At 43.1% G+C, this 19,213-nt stretch overlaps 1 protein-coding gene across 4 annotated transcripts in view; it reads right to left on the reverse strand.

The window, feature by feature from the left end:
* Positions 1 to 5,433: 5,433 nt before the first annotated feature.
* The window catches only part of Ankrd12 (ankyrin repeat domain 12), a 110,531-nt gene continuing 96,751 nt past the window's right edge, over positions 5,434 to 19,213 (reverse strand). For all 4 annotated transcript variants that reach the window (XM_031368614.1, XM_031368612.1, XM_031368615.1 and 1 more), the window contains 4 exons: positions 16,375 to 16,473; positions 12,516 to 12,659; positions 10,078 to 10,173; positions 5,434 to 8,323 (listed from right to left, as the gene is read on the reverse strand). In XM_031368614.1, coding sequence (XP_031224474.1) covers positions 8,138 to 8,323; positions 10,078 to 10,173; positions 12,516 to 12,659; positions 16,375 to 16,473 — 525 coding nt within the window. In that variant the 3' untranslated portion in view covers positions 5,434 to 8,137. The remainder of the gene's footprint in view (positions 8,324 to 10,077; positions 10,174 to 12,515; positions 12,660 to 16,374; positions 16,474 to 19,213) is intronic.

The following is a 19,213-nucleotide window of genomic DNA, read 5'->3' on the forward strand; positions in this document are numbered from 1 at the left end:
ACTCACGATCTCTGAGGCACAGTCGCATTGTGCCAAATGGGTGTGAAGTTGCTAAGTTGCAGTCATTTCTTATTTGAGATATAGTAATTTGATGCCACAGCAGCATGGGAAAACTTACCTGAAAAGCGTTAGTCAGCATCTGCAGACTGACAGAGGGCACACTGGCTCTGGGTCATTGTTGTACCGTTCAGCCAGGCTGCCTCTGCCGCTTCTCAGCTGTGAAGCTGGGCTAATAACTGTGTTCCTGAAAAATCTGTTGTGAAAGGTGATCTAGCTACCAATAACCAAATCTGCTCAAGATACCCTAACTAAGTCAGTCTCTAGAGTAGTCTCTCTCAGACATCGGAGATCAGGAGACATCCTTCAAAACTGCAGTTTGCTGGCCGCTCTCCGGTGGTCACAAGCACTGAGACCTGGGAATGGAGCTGCATGGCCTCTGCAGTGGATTGAAAGAGTGGGTGGCTGGAGACCTGGTCAAGCATGTGAGGGGATCCATGAGGGCTCACTGGGCATGTCCTCTTTCTCTGGTAGATACTGGTTCTGAAAGGACCTCAGAAGCACAAAGTGTAGTGAGGGGACCCTGAGAGAGTTCTCACCATACAACCCAGGTCTTGCAGGGCAGGCTAAATGACTGTCACAATGTAGTTAACAGAATAGCTGTGGGTTTCTAAATGATCACTCCAGGGGCAGTGGTATCCCTGGGTGGGGGGTTAAGCTTTCTGTAGGAAGTTTTCTAATGGTCAGAACTGTCTGCTGAGTACTTTACAAAAGAATGTCCACTGTTTACAGTATCAGTATTGTAAGCTTCCGGCCTCTTGAAGCCCTGTGGTGTGTGTGGGTGTGTGTGTGTTTGTTAATTTTGATTAATTATGGTTAATTTCCATTTTTCCCAAACCCATCACCGGCCAAGAGTAGCTCCTTTCTCTCCTCTTGTTGCATATTCACACAGCAACTCTTGGGAAGCTTGCAATTCATTTTGTGCTATTATTTTTCAGAAGTGCCAAATCTTGACCACCAAGTCTCAAAATGAGAACTCCTCAGAGTCTCCGTCTGGGGGCCTGAGATGGTCTGCCAGGAAAGGCAGGGTTTAACTTGTGTTCAGGTCCAGCACAAAGGCAGACACACCCAACTGTGTCCTTAAAGTTTCCTCTGCCAAGCTCTCAGTTTAAAACAAAAAGCTGGTATCAGGGGCTAGATGGCTCAGCTGTTAAGCTCTTCCAAAGATGGTGTGAATTGCTGTGTGTGTGTGTGTGTGTGTGTGTTTTCCTGGAATCACGCTCTGGTCTTCAGGCTAGGCACCGAGCTCCTTCACCTACTGATATCCCCGAATTTTAACCACTAGTCTACACCCAAGTGCCCTCTTGTCTGCCAAAGCTGTCATTTCCCCAAGAGCACCTAATAAAGTCTCTTGGATTTATATCTAGTCAGAAGAATGCTGTGGCACACTCGTGGGAGCCAAAGAACAACGGGTGTGTGAATGGGGGAGTGTCTGCTACTGCTTTTCACTATCTGAGTCCCAGCGATTGAACTCAGGTGACAGGCTTAGTGACAGGCACCTTTACCTGCAGAGCCGTGTTACTGGTGTCAAGTGTGAACTTGCTGATGTTATACAGTAAAATGTGTCAACATGTGGATGTCTAACTACATCACTGAACTGGTGTTCTTCAAACTTCAAATGACAAAGTGACTGTCACCAAAAACTATTATGTTAAATGAGCAAACACCTCCCAACCCTAAAACAAACAGTAAACAAAACAAAAGCAAATAAAAACAAAGACAAAGAACAAAACCAAAACAAACAAAAACCTAGGAAAACTGCCCCCTAGGCTGAAGCCCAGCCCAGCTTCCAGCTGTCTTCCATCAGGTGAGCAGCCCGGGACTGTGCCAGGTGCCGTGTAGGTGTACATGGGGCAGGCATGCAGAGCACGGAAGGCTGGGGACTGAGCAGCCCGGGACTGTGCCAGAGCATGGAAAGAAGGCTGGGGACTGAAGTTCGGCTGCAATTACAGCACGGCTACGGGAAAAAAGCACTGATGCAGAGGAGGAACAATAAGTAAACTAGTCACTGAGAAGACGGGGGTGGCAAGTCATGCACTGGATAACACAGAGTCCATCCAGAGCTGACGATGGACCTTTGCGCACTGGGAAAACCACCACCATAACAAGACAACTCAAAGAAATGAAGAAAAAGCTCGAAGATGGAAAAACCAAAAAGAGGTCAGGTATGATGGCGCACACCTTTGATCCCAGAGCTTGGAAGGCAGAGGCAGGTGGATCTCTGTGAGTTTGCAGCCTGATCTGAGAAGTGAGTTCCAGAACAGCCAGGGCTGCATAAAGAAACCCTGTCTTGCCGGGCGGTGGTGGCACACGCCTTTAATCCCAGCACTTGGGAGGCAGAGGCAGGCGGATTTCTGAGTTCGAGGCCAGCCTGGTCTACTGAGTGAGTTCCAGGACAGCCAGGGCTACACAGAGAAACCCTGTCTCGAAAATAAAAAGAAACCCTGTCTCAAAACAAACAAAAATCAAAAAGAAGAAATGACATGTACTGTAAGGAGAAATTAAAGCTTTAAACCTGTGCTGACTAGGAAGAAAAGTTATGGGCCTAAGAATCCATCACAAACTGGCCACATAGGCCTGGGAAAGAGCAAACAAGTTGTTAGATATCATAAGAGCTGGCAGGTCAAGAAGACATAAAACTATAAACATAGAGGAAAACATGTCTAGGCAAACGAGGACATGTCCAAGGCCCAGGCCTGCAAAGACGTGCCTGGCAGACACTAAGTAATGGACCATCTGGTCCTCTCAGATATGGTTTAAGGTCAGATGCTCTGTTGACTCAGATTAACACCAACCTTAGGAATTTTCCACTCTGTTCTGCACGTAATAGTTAATATTTGAACTAGCCAATCATGTATGACCACACTGATCCCTTTGTTCCCTCAGACCTTTTCCCTATAAAAACCCCTAACTTTCAAGCCTCGTGGTCGGCTCCATTATCTCCTGCGTGAGATAACTGTGGTGCCGAACCAGGGCGTCCTGAAATTAAAATATACCTCTTGTAATTACATCAAGATGTGGTCTCTCGTGATTCCTTGGGTGTACGTCTTCCCGAGATTTGAGTGGGGGGTCTCCCCCAGGGGTCTTTCAGTACAAATACTTTCAATAAGCTCAACCTCATGAATCACTGGAGGAATACAAATTAACCACAAGGTGTTACTACCCAGCCAGTAAATTGGCTAATAACTGATTGACAATGTTATTAGTCCCAACTCCCAACCCTCCAGTGCTGGAAGTAAACCCCGGATGCCAGACTCAATAGTACCAAGTGTCAAGGACACTTGAGAGCGACATATCTTTCATACATAGTGGGAGTGGTGTAAATGGTGCATTCACGTTGGAAAACTCCCGTTTTCTAGTAAAGATAAACACTAACCTAAGCTGTGCCATGATTCTATGACAGTGAATAGCTAAGAGAAATAAAAAAGAAAAGCAGATTCCGTTAAAGTTTCCATGTCCATAGGTTTATTCACAATACCCCAAGCTGTAAACAATCCAAATACTAAAAACAAGAGAACACATTTGTACAGTATACTACTCACTAAAAATTACTACTTGTTACTGATATACGAAACACATATCAATTCCAAATTCTGCTTAAGAAGGAAGGTAGACACAAGGCATATACTACATGAGTTCATTTTCACGACATTTGAGACTAGGTAGAGCTAACACGTGGTGGGAAGGCAAGCGGCTCACCGGTTGCCTCTGGGGGACACAGCACGGCCTGAGGCATGAGGGACTTTCTGGGATGATAACGTTTTTTTGTATTGATTTGGGTACTTGTAATGAGGAGTTATCAAACTGCTTACTTAGGTCTGCACTGTTTAAAAAATTACATCTAAATCATAACCATTTTTAAAAAGTACTGACCAATGTAAAGCTGAATGTGAGATTGCAAGTGCCTTTTCATCTGTGAGCCTATCCTATGAATGCAACATTATTCTAAAAAGTGAGGGAAAATGAGCTACAGGAAGGCTTTTACCTAGTGCTCACTGAGGGTTTGCTTATAGTAACCACTTTTTAAAAATGTATTTTGAAAAACAAATGTGCTTGCCATTTCTTGGGTTTGCATGTAGTAACACTGATTCCCCACAAAAATAGTCTTTGAGCAAAGACTATTTTTTTTTTTTTTTTTTTTTTTTTTTTTTTGGTTTTTCGAGACAGGGTTTCTCTGTGTAGTCCTGGCTGTCCTGGAACTCACTCTGTAGACCAGGCTGGCCTCGAACTCAGAAATCCGCCTGCCTCTGCCTCCCAAGTGCTGGGATTAAAGACATGCGCCACCACGCCCGGCCTGCAAAGACTATTTTTTAGGCAAGAAAGCCTTCACAGTATTTCCTTGGACAGAAGTATGTGTCACGATCTGGAACTGGATTACTGTCGAGACTGCACATCCACTCGCAGGAAACCTGGCCACTCTTCTAGCTGTGCCTCTTACTACTTTTGTAATAATACTTTTAATTTCAGAGTTAGAGCAGTTCCAGTGAATGAAACTGTTCACTTTATCTGGCTCAGAGTCTTTTATGAATCTTACTCTTCATGACTGGACAATTCTGGTGACTGTCTCTGTGGGGTCTTAACCTGCCACCTTAAGCACAGGGATGACTTCCAAGAAGTTAATGAATTACAGAAAATTTTAGCTGGGTGTGACTGTGCACACCTTCAGTCCCGGGACTTGGGCGAAAGAGGGAGGTGGTTTCTGAGTTTGAGGTTAGTTTGGTCTACATACCAGTATCAGCCAGTTAAGTCTAGCTAGTGAGACCCTGTTTCAAATACAAAACAAAACAAAACAAATTAAACATTAAACATTACACACATCTCCAAAGATTGTTAGTTTTTTACTTCTTGCCTTAACTGTTTGAACAATTTATTGATATTATTGTTTGGAGACGGGGTTCAATCTGGCTTTGAACTCATGGCAATCCTCCTGCCTCAGTTTCCCAAATACTGGGATTACAGGCATGAAACACCTGCTTGGTGAAAAAAAATTTTTTAATGGTGAAATGTTTCTTAGCTAGTCAATAGCCTTTCTGAAAATTTTGGGAGTTTATATGCGAGAGCAGTAGAGGTAGAATCAAAGACAGAGCTCACTTTCTGAAAAAGAAAAGGAAATTATGTCAGCCTGCACTCGATTTCTTGGATCACTAGAATTTCAAGTGCCACTCAAGTGAGGTTCATGGGGCTTTGGGAATTGTGCAGCGTGCCTCCTCCTTACAAGTCACCTGTGAGACCTCTCATAACTCAGACTATTTGAGTGGGAACGCTTTCACAAAAATGTTCTGCAATCTTGCTGGAGGCCCAAGTGAACATTGGTGTTTCACTTAATTATACAGGAGTGGAACATTAAGTAAAAAACACTGAGCACACATTTCACTCTTACGTTTTCTATAAAAATATAACTCTTTATTAAATAACATGCACAAATATTAACTAGTCATTTATTAAACAGATATGATTTAGAACAAGACTTAAAGAAATACAAATCCTTAGGTACAATTTCATATCTTGTTCATGATGTTTTAATAGTTTAAAAAGAATCACTGATTAAGTTAAGCAACCTCACTTTTCTCTGAGAATTGAAACCTTTTAGGTAAATACTCCATTCTGAGTTTTCTCCTCTACTATTTTAGACCTTCACGAAGTCTCTAACATCAAGAGTCCTTAACTCACACATCTCCTATGAAGTGCAGTAACGTAGCTATCCTGATGGATGGCGTGCAGAGGAAATGCGTAGTAGAGTCCAGCAGAGGCTCGAGCTGGCTGAGCCGGGCAGCAGAGGCTCCAGCTGGCTGAGCCGGGCAGCAGAGGCTCGAGCTGGCTGAGCCGGGCAGCAGAGGCTCCAGCTGGCTGAGCCGGGCGGAAGCACTGTGGGAAGACTGGAGAGCTGGGCTGAGGGCGGCACCTGCGGATCCCTGCTTGTGTGCGTTGTGCACGCAGCTGCTTTCCCTTCCCTTTCTTTTTTTCTTTTTCCTTTGCCAACAGCTCGTTCTGTCCAGTCAGTACTACATCCTCGACTGTTCCCTGGTGGGACCATCAGAACCAAATGCTCTACAGGTTTCCTTTTCTCATTGCTCGCTTGAACATTTAATCTTTTTTAATTTTTGTAATCTGCCACACGAGCTCATGAAATTTTCTTTCTAGGCGAAAGTATAAACAAACTTTGCATTAAGTTGGTTTTGTATTAAAAAGTATTGCTTTTATAAATTAGCTTCTAATGTTCCCAGCCTTAATAAACATAACTTCAAAAAAACCAGTGCTTCAAAGTCTACCCTGCCTTTCTGGCCCCATTTATTCAATGAAGGACCAAAATCTTTCATCTACCTTTCTCCATCCGACCTTTATCAAGTCCTGCATGTGTGTTCTTCACACTTGCTGCTTTATTGCGCATGCCAGTACAGTAAGAAGAAAAATATAAATTGATGTAAAAATTCAAATATCCCTAAGCTTAATATGTACCTTTGCACTAAAAAACCTATTATTTTCTTTTACTAGCTGGAATTTCCCACTTGTGAGCTGAATTTAAAGCATTCAACATATATTCATATATTCTTTTCACTGCTCCTTATCAAAACCGGGATTATCCAGTATTGTCTCACAATTCAATTCGGTATTGCAGCGGGTTTCATAGATGTTTATCCTATTTGCCTATGATGATTTTAGACTAACCTAATTTTCGTTCCAAACGTTTCACAAGTTCAACAGTAGGTTTTAAACCTGAAGTTTTCCTGAATATCTAACCTATATCAGATCATAGGAGAAACTGTTCTATGTATATTGCTCATTATTTTACTATAAAAGCATACCAAATCTTATTTCAATTACAAAATTTTGCAAATTATACATTTTGCATTTTGATACAAGGAAAAAAGACAATATATTAATTAAAAATTTCATGACTATTTCAGGGACTGGAATATTCCTAGACTTTTACTTCTTCTGACAACCAAATATCTCATTTGACTTCAGCATTCCATTTTTATTTTATAAGTGCAAAGGCTATTAAGCTTAAAAGATTAAATTTAAGCAATGTAAAAAAGTTTACAATGATTTAACATGACCAATAAAATTTATTAAACATATTTACATATATTTACAAATCTTTCATAGTTGAGTATTAAAATAGACATTTACAATTTCGGAATTTCCATTCAAAGGCATTTGTTGTTGTTTGGGGGAGCAGGCCTTCTCCAGGGAGAGGACGGGAGAGCTAAAGCTACTGTTTATGGCTGCCTCTACGTGAGTGTCCAGCACGAAGGGCCCGGGCTCGCACAGGACACTGTCTCAGGCCTCGGTTACAGAAAGAGTTAACTTGCAGGAAGCATGCACTACAACCCAGCCGCCATCTTTACAGTTATGGGATGGACGCAGGCTAACTCGAGCACATGCACACCTTATTTAAAGGTTACTATCGGAACACACGGCTAAAACACTCCAAAAACTACAACTTTGGTCCAACAGAACAGACAGTTTTACAATTATCTCTTTGTACACATTTTGAGGGTCAGTTCCTTGTATACATTTGACCATTAATTACAAGATATACAATATGTATAAAATAAGTTATTAAAAAGGAAGACAATATTAAAACTTTCAAAAAAGAAAACTGTACAATTAATTTACAGATAAAATAAACTTCAGAATTTTGTGCCAAGATTTTCTTCTACATTAGAGCCTATTTGGTAGGAACTGAATCTTTGAGATTACTCCTGCATGTTTAATGCAGCCCACGAGAGACCCGAGCACTTGTCACTTGTGTCCTGCTACTTGGGGTGCTAACGACTTCCAGCGTTGTTAACACATTTTCTCAACTTTTTAAAGATCTACTCAGTTTGTTCTAATGCGATAGTTACCTGTGATCAATATAAATAATAGTTTTCTGTTAGAAACTGTATTTGGACCAAAGATCCAAACTATTTTTCTTTATTTTTATAAAATGACAGTGTTCACTACATAGCCAGCTTTAGTTACCTTCACTAACAACGGTAAAGACGTAGTATCAGGGTCTTTCTTAAAGCCAGTATTCCACAGTATAAGTCTAGACATGGTCAGTTTACGGCGACACCGACCCAGGTACCCACTGCTATATGGGAGTCAGTTCAAAGTCATCGTTCACGTCAACAAGGGGGACATAGAACTCCTGGATCTCATAAATACTGATAGATTTATACGTGGCAGGGTCCAGTTCCTGGAGTTTGAGCTGCCATTCCAGTCTCTGGACGGCATTTAAAGCTGCAGCTTCATGTTGCTGCCTCATTAAAAGACAGGTCTATTTAAAAGAAGAGAAGACTTGATTAATCTGTTACACTTGATGTTTCAAGATAATCTCACCCCCAGCTTTGGTAGGGGCCGAGACAGATGCACAAGGCTAGGGAACAGTTCACACCACAAAGCCTTCAGGCCCCTGTTCACACCAATGTGCCCTTACTTCTGGGTCTGCCACTTCATATCATCTGTTTAATTTGGGGTTGCTAATATTCTCTGAAATTATGAGATTCCAAATTATTGAAAGAATTGTAAAATCTAGACAGAAATGCTTTAAAATTTCAGGTCAATTATTATTATTATTATTATTATTATTATTATTATTAATTATTATTATTTTTGGAGACAGGGTCTTGCTGTGTAGTCTAGCTCGCTTCAAACGTGTAAGAAATCTTTCTGCCTCTGTATCCCAAAGAGCTAGGATTTCAAGGGCGCACCACTGTACAGAACGTATTTGTTTCAACATTCTATTTTTTATGTTAGAGCTGTTAAGCAGATAGGTACACTGGATAGTGAGTACAAAGACCCACACAACTCCTCTTTCTGTGGCCCTTTGACGGACTTTAACTATGTGTATGTGTTTCTGTGTGGATACGTGCATGGGAGGCCGGAGGCATCAGGTCCCTCTGAAGCTGGAGTCCTGAGTGGTTAGTGTCAGCTGACACAGGAAGTGGAATCAAATCTAAGTCCTCTCTAGAACCAGCATGCTCCCTCTGCTGCTGAGCCTTCTCTCCAGGCCCCTATCGTAGGTACGTCTTTTTTTATTTATTTTTTAGTTTTAGTTTTTTGAGACAGGGTTTCTCTGTATAGCCCTGGCTGTCCTGGAACTCACTCTGTAGACCAGGCTGGCCTCAAACTCAGAAAGCTGCCTGTCTCTGCCTCCCAAGTGCTGGGATTAAAGGCGTGCGCCACCACTGCCCAGTGTTTTTTTTTTTTTTTTTTTTGAGACAGGGTCTTGCTGTGTAGTCCCAGGTATCCTGGAACTCACTCTGTAGAGCAGGCTGGCCTTGAGCTCAGAGACCTGCCTGCCTCTGCTTCCTGAGTGCTGGGATCAAAGGCGTGCGCCGCCGCCGCCACCACCACCCAGCACTACTGACTTCTAAGGAAAGAGAAAACATTAACCTAATTAATTTGCTATGTATGGGTGTTTGGTTTGCATATGCATATGTGAACCACATTAGTGCCTAGTGCCTGTAGAGACCAAAATTCAGAAGAGGGCATTGGATCCCCTGGAATTACAGATGATCCCTAAGAGTGCTGGAAACAGACCCTGGGCCCCTGTAAGGGCAGTGAGCATTCTTATCTGCTGAGCTACTGCTCTCCTCTCAAAGGAGGCATCCATTCACGCTGCTTCAAAGGACGCTGCTCAGTTAGTGGAGGACTTGCTTGGCAAACACTTGAGGTCACTGGCCTGGCAGTGCAATGCATAGAATCCCAGGACTCAACAAGAAGCAGAGTCTCTGAAGCTCAAGGCTAGCCTTGGTTTCATATCAAGTTCAGAACTAGTCTGGGACTCGTGAGAACCTGTGTCAGAACAACAGACAACGACTGCATGCACGTGTACTCACAAAAAACGACTGCATGCGCGTGTACCCACAACAGACAACGACTGCCATGCACGTGTACCCATAACAGACAACAACTGCATGCACGTATACCCACAACAGACAACGGCTGCATGCACGTGTACCCACAACAGACAACGGCTGCATGCACGTGTACCCACAACAGACAATGGCTGCATGCACATGTACCCACCTTTAGTTTGTCAAATTTATCGTCCACATCTTGCAACCAGGACATGAACTGTCTTGCATTAAATCGATCTCTCACAGAAGTTTTGCTGTCATCAGACTAAAAAGAATGCAGTCAAACACTTTAAAAAACCCTTTAATATCCCATTTATTGTGTGTTCCACTTTTATCAATGATAGACGTATTTCTAAAGATAAAGTTTAATGAAGCTGTCATTTCTGTATCGAGTAGACACAGTGCTTACAGAATTCTGAAGACGCAGGCCACCTGATAAGACATCAATCTGCTACTATGACCTACCCTAAAGCCAGTCTTTAGTAAATGGGTTCTTTCTGGATTCAGTTGTTACCAATGTCAACTATTGCTGGTTACCATCTTGCTGAGGAGTGAGCCTCATCTCCTGGTATTAATTCCATCACGCTCAGATTTTAACTTGGAAGCCTGGCTCACAGGAAAATTTAAGTCAATGTATAATTAAGTGATCTGAACTACCAAAATGCCCTTCCATTAACAACATGTAGTTTATTTTTGCAGAGCTTGACAAACTTTGGTGGCTCTATATGGAAAGGGGATACAGTCAGAAGCAGAGATGGCTCCACCTTAACACGAAAACACCCCTTCTGGAGGACCTCTGTGACCAAGGGAGACTGGTTCAACCTGTTACGTCTCTGATTTGAGATCATTCTGAATTTCCTAGGAAGTGATTTAATTTTTAAATTCTTAGGTAAGCAAGCCTGCTTGCTGCCAAGCTTTATGTGCCCAGTTCAAGCCACAGGGTGGACCCACACGGTAGGGCGGAAAGGACCCAACTCCTACAAGTGATCTTCACACACAGACTATGGCGTGCAGGCTCATAGGCACACATAATGAGTAAATGAATGTAATAATAAAGTACACATCATGGTGTTTATGAGACAGGGTCTCATAACACAGTCTGTGAACCTCCTGCTGAGATTACAGGTAGGAATCACCATGACTGGTTCAAATCCTCCTTTTAATCCCTCAGAGGCTAAGCATTCCTCAGCCTAACCACGTTCCTAACCATGCCAATGTGTATGCGTGAAGGTCAGAAGACACCTTGCAGGAACTGGCTCTCTACCTCCATGATGTGGGTCCTGTGGCTACAACTCAGGCTGCCAGGCTTGTCAGCAACTGTGCTTACCCAGGAATTGAAAAGAAAGAAGTTAATGAAGTGAATGATTAAGTCTTCACATGCCTTACACTTTTTTAGAAATCATAAAATGTTCTGATCTAGTAGTTTCTTACTTCAATATCCAGTTCTGATATATCTTTTGTCATTTAAAAAGTTGTTGACTGCCCAAAGAATAAGCCTTTTAAGAGAGTTTCATTGTTGCTTGATTATAAATCTCCATTTATATTTCTTAAAATGGATCACATTACTTTATAATGGCACAAAATTAAAAGATCTCAGTATACATGTGGCCCACCTTTTAGAAACATTACTAACCTGCTAACTTTGGTTATTAGAAGTTTTAAAAACGTTAATTCTTAAGTATGTCAATGGCTCTGTGTTGAATTTATTCATTTTCTTACAGCCAAGCTCCTTTCTTGGATCCAGGAATTAATACTGATGTGCTGCTGTTGCTGGGTGAGACATGGCAACTGCTGACTACACACAGCCTTCACAACATTAATCGTATAAACACTCCCACATGGAGGGAGGCCCAGTTTATGTAAGTGAGGAATAAGTGCAGGACAGGGTGAGGAGAGGCGAGTGGGGACAGGGTGAGGAGAGGCGAGGGGTTCTCTGCAGGTGTGCATGCTTGTAACTTGTCTATGCTCCTCTGAAGAACCCAGCAAGCTCACTGGTCCACCAAGGTGTCAGAGCTAGATGGATCGCTTAATATCGACTTTAGAAACAAATGACAAGTTACAGTCATCTGTAAGTATATATATGGGTATATGCACTGGCGTGGTCATGGGTGGGTACAGGTGCACACAGGCCATGGTGCATGTCTAAACACTGGAGGACAACCTTGGGCATCAGTCCTTATGTCCCACTTGTGTAAGACAAAGTCTCTGTGCATGCTGCTGTGTGTGCCAGAGTCCTCCTGTCTCCTCTCTTCTTGCTGCAGGAGCACCAAGAGTCTAGATGTGCACTACCATGCCTGGGGATTCAAACTCAGGTCCTCACACTGGCATGGTAAGCACTTAACCTACCAAGTTATGCTCTCAGCCTTTGATTTTTGCTGAGTAGACAGTTTTCAAGCGCTCTCGTTCTTGGCTCAGAGGCATATGCAACCACACCCAGGAGATGATCTGGCTCTATAACAAACACCACTACAGAGGGCCGGCTTCTCCAGGGGTACTTTTAAGAGTTGCATTTATTCTTTGCCTTTAATTGCACTTTCTTCTTCGAATGCGGATCTAAACACAGGCACACCATAGTTCTCGAAAGCACTCTATAAACTAGCACTTTACCTGTGAGTCCAAGGGCACATTGTACACTTCTGCATCCAGTAAGACAGTGCAAGCACTAAATGGCAGGGTTTGGTTGGCCAGTGTTCTTGCAGCTCTGTAATGAACTCGCAGAACTTCTTGTTCATTGGATACAATAAGTTTTTCCTAGTTGAACACAGAGTGATTTTTAACAATCATATAGTTGTTTGTAGAATTAGATAAATACTTTAAGCTTCACTAAGCTAAGTAATCTTAACCATAAAGTGGAATTTTCTTCCCAGGAAGCTTAGGAAGCTTAAGAATTCCTAGTGTTCTAGGAAAGTCTTCCCTCTCCAAAACTGGTAGTTTCTTAAAAATAAAAAAAAAAAATTTTAAAGGGTTAGAACACTTTAAAGTCCTGTGAGGGCTGGGGAGAGATGGCTCAGTGCTTAAGGGCAGCTGCTGCTCTTGTAGAGGAGCCGAGTTCAGTTCCTAGCACCCACATGGAGGCTCACGACTGTCTCTAACTCTAATTTCAGCAGATGCGACACCCTATTCTAACTCCTACAGACACTAGGCATGCATGTGGTGCACAGACATACATGCCAACAGAACCCTAATGCATATAAAATAATGAACCCACTTTCTATTTCCAGAACATTTTCATTACATAGACCATAAATAAATCCCATATTATTAGCAGTCACTCCTCTTTCTTGTTTTGAGCACTCCGTTATCTGTTAATAAAGTCATCCATTCTGTGGTCTTTTGTGAGGCTCTCCTCACTCCGTCTTGCCTTTTCAAGGCTCACTCATGATGCGGGTGTGCACTACACATCTACTCTGCTGAGGACAGACCGTATTCTACTGTGGACAACACGCTTTATGTGTGGCACTCTTTGATGATCGTTTAGGTCTGAAGGGTGGCAGGCCAAGCCACTGCCAAGCATGCTGATTTGGCATGATTATCTGAAGGTGTTTTAAAAACAAACAGAGCCAGGGTGCTGTGAGCAGTAAGTAAACCCCGTGTGAGAGACGGCCGCAGGGAAAGTAAACCCCGTGTGAGAGAAGGCCTCGTGCAGCGGGGAAGGGCCATTCTCACCACCAGAGTGAGGGAGGAACAAGAGAGTGGAGACAGCCTGCATCTTGCCTTTCTGTCCTAGGTTCTCTGTCTGACCCAACACAGAAGCACGAGTGCTTCTCCACTTCTTTAGGTCTTCATTTCCTCAGGTGGGCTCCACAGTAAGTAAAACTTACGCAAAATATATGTACAACTTTTGATCATCTGCTGTATGCCACATTAATTCTCAGGCTTAGAGAGAGGCGTCATAACGGGGCTGAGATAATGTTCTCCCTCCTCCAAAGTTGCCATTCTTTGGGGCTACTACGAAACACTGCCGTGAACATTTATGCTGAAGGTCCTTTGCTCTGGACATATATCCTTACTGCTTCTAAGATAATAACTAGGAGTAAAACTTCTGGCAACAAGTCTGTCACCTGCTGAGGAACAGCCAGCTGTTCATAGCAACTGTTAGTTTTACACTCTGACCCACGACCTATGAGGGCTCCTTCCCTTATGTACTCTCAGTGTATTCCCTTAACGCGCCTACTGCAGTCACTCTAGCATGTGCGCACACTCTCTTCTCATGCTTGCTCTGTCTTTTCATGTGTGTATTTGCCCTCATACACAAGTATGTCTGCGTCCTCCCCCTGCCTGCGCATGCGTGCAGAGGCCAGAAGGGAGCACTTATAGGTGACTGTGAGCTCCAATGTGTATGCTGAAAACCAACTCAGGTCCTCTGCAAGACAAACAAGTGCTCTTAACTGCTGAGTCATGTCTCCAGACCCACTTTAATTTCATTTATTTGTTTGTTGTTTTGGTTTTTCCAGACAGGATTTCTCTGTGTAGCCATGGCTATCCTGGAACTCACTCTGTAGACCAGGCTGGCCTTGAACTCAGAAATCCACCTACCTCTGCCTCCCAAGTGCTGGGATTAAAGGCGCCACCACCGCCTGGCTTCAGTTTAATTTTTATGAAGATGTTATTTACAGAAAACAAACACTCCTCTTTAATGAAAGTATTCCAAACTTCCAGTTATGGAATAGGCTGAGTCCTGAAGTAAAGTTTTTGCATTTAACAATGTCCATCTGAAGACTGTAGCCCATGCTGATCCTGGCTATAGGCTTGAGCTAGTTGGTGGTTACCCTTGTATTTTGCCTGCAATGTCAACCAAGATGTCTCTGAGACCTATACTAGCAAGGATGTCATGAGGTCAGCCTTGCCAGCCGTGGCTTGTGAGGACAGGCTGGCAGCACGCACTCTGCCTCCTTTGTGCTGGGAGACGCGCACGGCAGTGTGCAGGGTCCAGCCGGAGCCAGTGCTCTGCGCTCCCTCCCAGTGTGCAGGGTCCAGCCGGAGCCAGTGCTCTGCGCTCCCTCCCAGTGTGCAGTGTGCAGCTAGAGCCAGTGCTCTGTGCTCCCTCCCAGTGTGCAGGATGCAGCTGGAGCCAGTGCTCTGCGCTCCCTCCCAGTGTGCAGAGTCCAGCTGGAGCCAGTGCTCTGCGCTCCCTCCCAGTGTGCAGTGTGCAGCTGGAGCCAGTGCTCTGCGCTCCCTCCCAGTGTGCAGGGTGCAGCTGGAGCCAGTGCTCTGCACTCCCTCCCAGTGTGCAGGGTCCAGCTGGAGCCAGTGCTCTGCGCTCCCTCCCAGTGTGCAGGGTCCAGCTGGAGCCAGTGCTCTGCGCTCCCTCCCAGTGTGCAGGGTGCAGCTGGAGCCAGTGTTCTGTGCTCCCTCCCAGTGTGCAGTGTGCACCTGGAGCCAGTGCTCTGCGCTCCCTCCCAGTGTGCAGTGTGCACCTGGAGCCAGTGCTCTGCGCTCCCTCCTTGCTTCTCTTTGCAATCAGATGAACTTTAGTCACAGAAATATATACTGTATACATCTGTGAAACATAGCTTGCATCTTTTACAGACCATAGAACTTTACCACAAGCTTAAGGGGATATGGAGGTCTACCTATTTTTTTTTTTTTTTTTAAGAAATGGTCTCTGTATGTGGTTCTGGATCTTGTTATCTAGACCAGCTGGCTTTGATCTCACAAAGATCCCTCGTTCTGCCTGCCTCTGCCTCTGGAGTTCTGAGAATAAAAGTGTGTACCACCACATCCAGCTCACGGGTTATATTTGGCAAATCCACATAAACTGACTTTCATGCTCTCTAGGATCATAGGATTTTGTCCTTTATAAAATGATTTTTTGTTTACTTTGTCTAAATGTTGTGTCTGCATGTGTGTATAGGTACGTGTCCGCCTGCTGCCTGTGGAAGACTGAAGAGGGCTCTGGGTCCTCTGGATAGGAGTGAGATGGCTGTGAGCCACCATATGGGTGCTTAGACCTGAGCCCATGTCCTCCACAAGAACAGGGAGTGTCTTAAGCATTCAACCACCTCCCCAGCACCCCTTTATCTTTTTATTTCATGTCAAGATTAACTACTAACAAGATACTAAGGCAGACCCATGAGGATGAATAATGTAGCCTTTGCCATTATGCCTAAAGCAGTTGATATACCAAAGGAGTACTAAAAAATTAACTGACTATTCTAATATTACAAATTTAACAAATAACACATAATAGAGATTTTAGATATGAAAGTACCCTTCAGCATGAACCGTACTAAGGATGTCCTAAGGTAGTGCAAAACTCCCTCTTTAACCCTTCAGCATGAACTGTACTAAGGATGTCCTAAGATAGTGCAAAAGTCCCTCTTTAACCGGATGAGTGCAAGGTAACAAAGTCAGGGCAGTTCCTTACACAGCAGAAGATAGGCAACATTATAAAAAGCCATCATCCATTTTCCTGTATTTTTAAAATGGTTATTTTTTGCATAATTTATATTTGAGGGTACCTTACCCTTTCAATACTATGTTGCAAACGCAGTTTCATCCTTACTACTTCCTGTTGCCGAAAGAGCTCTTTAAGTGGATCTGACAGCGACGGTGGTGGTGTGATCTAATTAGAAAGCATACATAAACTATTAAGTTTTTATCTACAATTAAAGTTTTAGTGAATAACTTAAAACATGACATTTCATGAATTAAACAATACAATTTGGGAATGGTTAATTCTGTCAATCTGACACTTAGGATTAATAAAGAGTGTGTGGGAGCATTCGAGTCATCGTTCTTAACTTTCTTCTTTACTGCTGGGACAAAACGCTGAGCAGAACAACCCAGGAGGGAAGGACTTCTTTGGCTTGTGGGTTCCAGATCATCACTGGGAAAAGCCAAGGCTGGAACTAGAGACGGGAGCTAGAAGCAGAAACCAATGGTGGCATGTTGCTTACTGGCTTGCTTAGCTATTTTTCTAATACAGACCAGGCCCATGCTCCAAGGGATGGTGCCACTCAGTGGGGTAGGCTTCCTCCATCAATTATCAAACAAGAAATGTCCCCCAAAACATGCTCACAAACCAATCTGATGGAGAAGACTCCTCATTTGAGGTTCTGTCTTCCCAGGTCTATCAGCCTGACAAATGAAACTTAAGACAATTAGGGATATGATCTAATCAATAGTTTAATCCAAATCAGTTTTGTCCAAAGAAAATTGGGTAAACTACTGGAAGGCGGTGGAACTGAAAAAAGAGACCTGGCTCGGGGAGGGAGGCACGCCTTCCCTTCTTTTCCTGCTGACATGAAGTGAAAAGCCTTGTCATACACTCCCACTAACACAATGCTTGTCATAAGCTCCCACTAACACAATGCTTGTCGTAGGCTCCCACTAACACAAGGCTTGTCGTAGGCTCCCACTAACACAATGCTTGTCGTAGGCTCCCACTAACACAATGCTTGTCGTAGGCTCCCACTAACACAAGGCTTGTCGTAGGCTCCCACTAACACAATGCTCCACCCAAAGCAATGGATCTAGAAAATGCTGAATCTAATAAGTCCTGTCTGCTTATTTGCCACATTGAATGTGTCTGATGAAAACTGCCATTACACAATTGAGTGAGACTCTTTAGTCAGCTCTAATGATCTAAAACCTCACAGGACATTCCACTATGCTTAGATGTTTTGACTCTTACGCTACAGCAAAATTTCAAAGAACAAATTACTAGGACTAAAAAGTTAATTACTACAGAGCTATTTTAGACTATCAGTCATAGGAAGATATCAAGGAGCCACACAAATAGACCAGGTGGTATAAAAACAGAAGCATTCTTGGAGACATGAACATCACACATCTGTAAGCAAGACCTCTTTGTAGACTTGATAAGAGTAAACACAAAAAGCCTAGTGTTAATGAACTCTCATATAAAAGTAGATGAAACTATGCAATAAACTTGTGGTTTTAATTTTTTTTTTTATTGTATGTGCTATCCCAGGAAACTTTGTGTATAATCATTCAAAACTTCTGAGTTCATCCCCAGCTGGGTATTCCAGCGGCCTCTGCTTTCTGATTACTTGCAGAGGAAGTTGCTATTTGCTGTTAAAGTAGATAGGCATGTCTGGAAACAACCCTCCCTGACCCTGGGCATTCTCCCTTCTCCTGGTGTCTTCCTTTCCGTGTCCTTGTGCATGACTGCTGCTGGCCTATTAGGAGAAAGGAAGTTATATCGTAACATTTGACAGTTTGTTGACTCCGTTAGAGAGCAGGACATCGGATCCCAGTGTTGGCACTATTGGTCTGCAGCACCACACCCTGACAACAGGTATGCTTTATGACCAATGCAGACCATCATGAAGCTGGACTGAGAATGTCAATCTTGTTCACCTTTAATATCTAGTTCCTAGCACAATGCTTAGCATATGCTTGTTGTTTGTATATGCAATATAACAAACGTTTGAATATGGAATATCCATGCACCTGAGTACCTAAGGTGTAACGAAGTCATCACACCACAGTCGCAATATAGAAAATGGGAAAAGAGAGGAGGCAAATCAAAAAGGAGGCAAATTTAGTGGCTTATCTTAGTTGCTGGGACAGAAAGACTAGACAATAAGGCAGGGAACCAAAACAAATACAAGTACTTAATGAAGTACATGAAGGAGGATTTAATGAAGAGCAAGCAAGGTGGTCAGGACATCATATCAGACAAGCAGAACAAAAATAATCTAATGAAGCTGACAAACAGCTCAGTGGTAGTTTCTGCTATGGCATGATGGCTCAAGAATAGGAGATGAAGTGGTATAACTGTTACATACAAATTCCTTGGGGCAAGCATGGCAATGAAGGAGACAGTAAGGTTGATGAGCTAGGAAAAAAAAAAATCAATGGAGATTCTCTCCCCTCTCTAAGCTAAAAGTAATCCAACTATATTGGGTGGGCAAATATAGACCAATCAAGAGAGAAGACTGGAGAAAACCCACTAGTGAGAAGGAAGTGTTCATTAGAGGAAGGTTCCAGAGAAGATGAACTGATGGGATCAAGTCATGCAGAGAGGCCTTAGTCTTCAGAGAAATCAAAACATGGCTCCTCTAAAACACAAGGGTCCGCAGGCGAGGCAATGCAGGCGCAGTGCATGCTGCCTGATAAGGAAGCCACTTTGGGAAGTGTGGTCAGTCAGAGCTGACATGTATGGTAAGTACTTCAAACTCTGTGGAAAAAAGAAGTAAAATATCTCAAATAACTGTACCTCTATTATATGTTGAAGTAATACTTGGGACATACTGACTGAACATTTAAAATATTAACTCCAAAAAATATAAAATGACATAAGCAGCTTGCATTACAAATTTTCCCTAATACTGGAG

The sequence above is a fragment of the Mastomys coucha genome, unplaced genomic scaffold (assembly GCF_008632895.1).
Source record: "Mastomys coucha isolate ucsf_1 unplaced genomic scaffold, UCSF_Mcou_1 pScaffold14, whole genome shotgun sequence".
Classification (NCBI taxonomy): domain Eukaryota; kingdom Metazoa; phylum Chordata; class Mammalia; order Rodentia; family Muridae; genus Mastomys; species Mastomys coucha.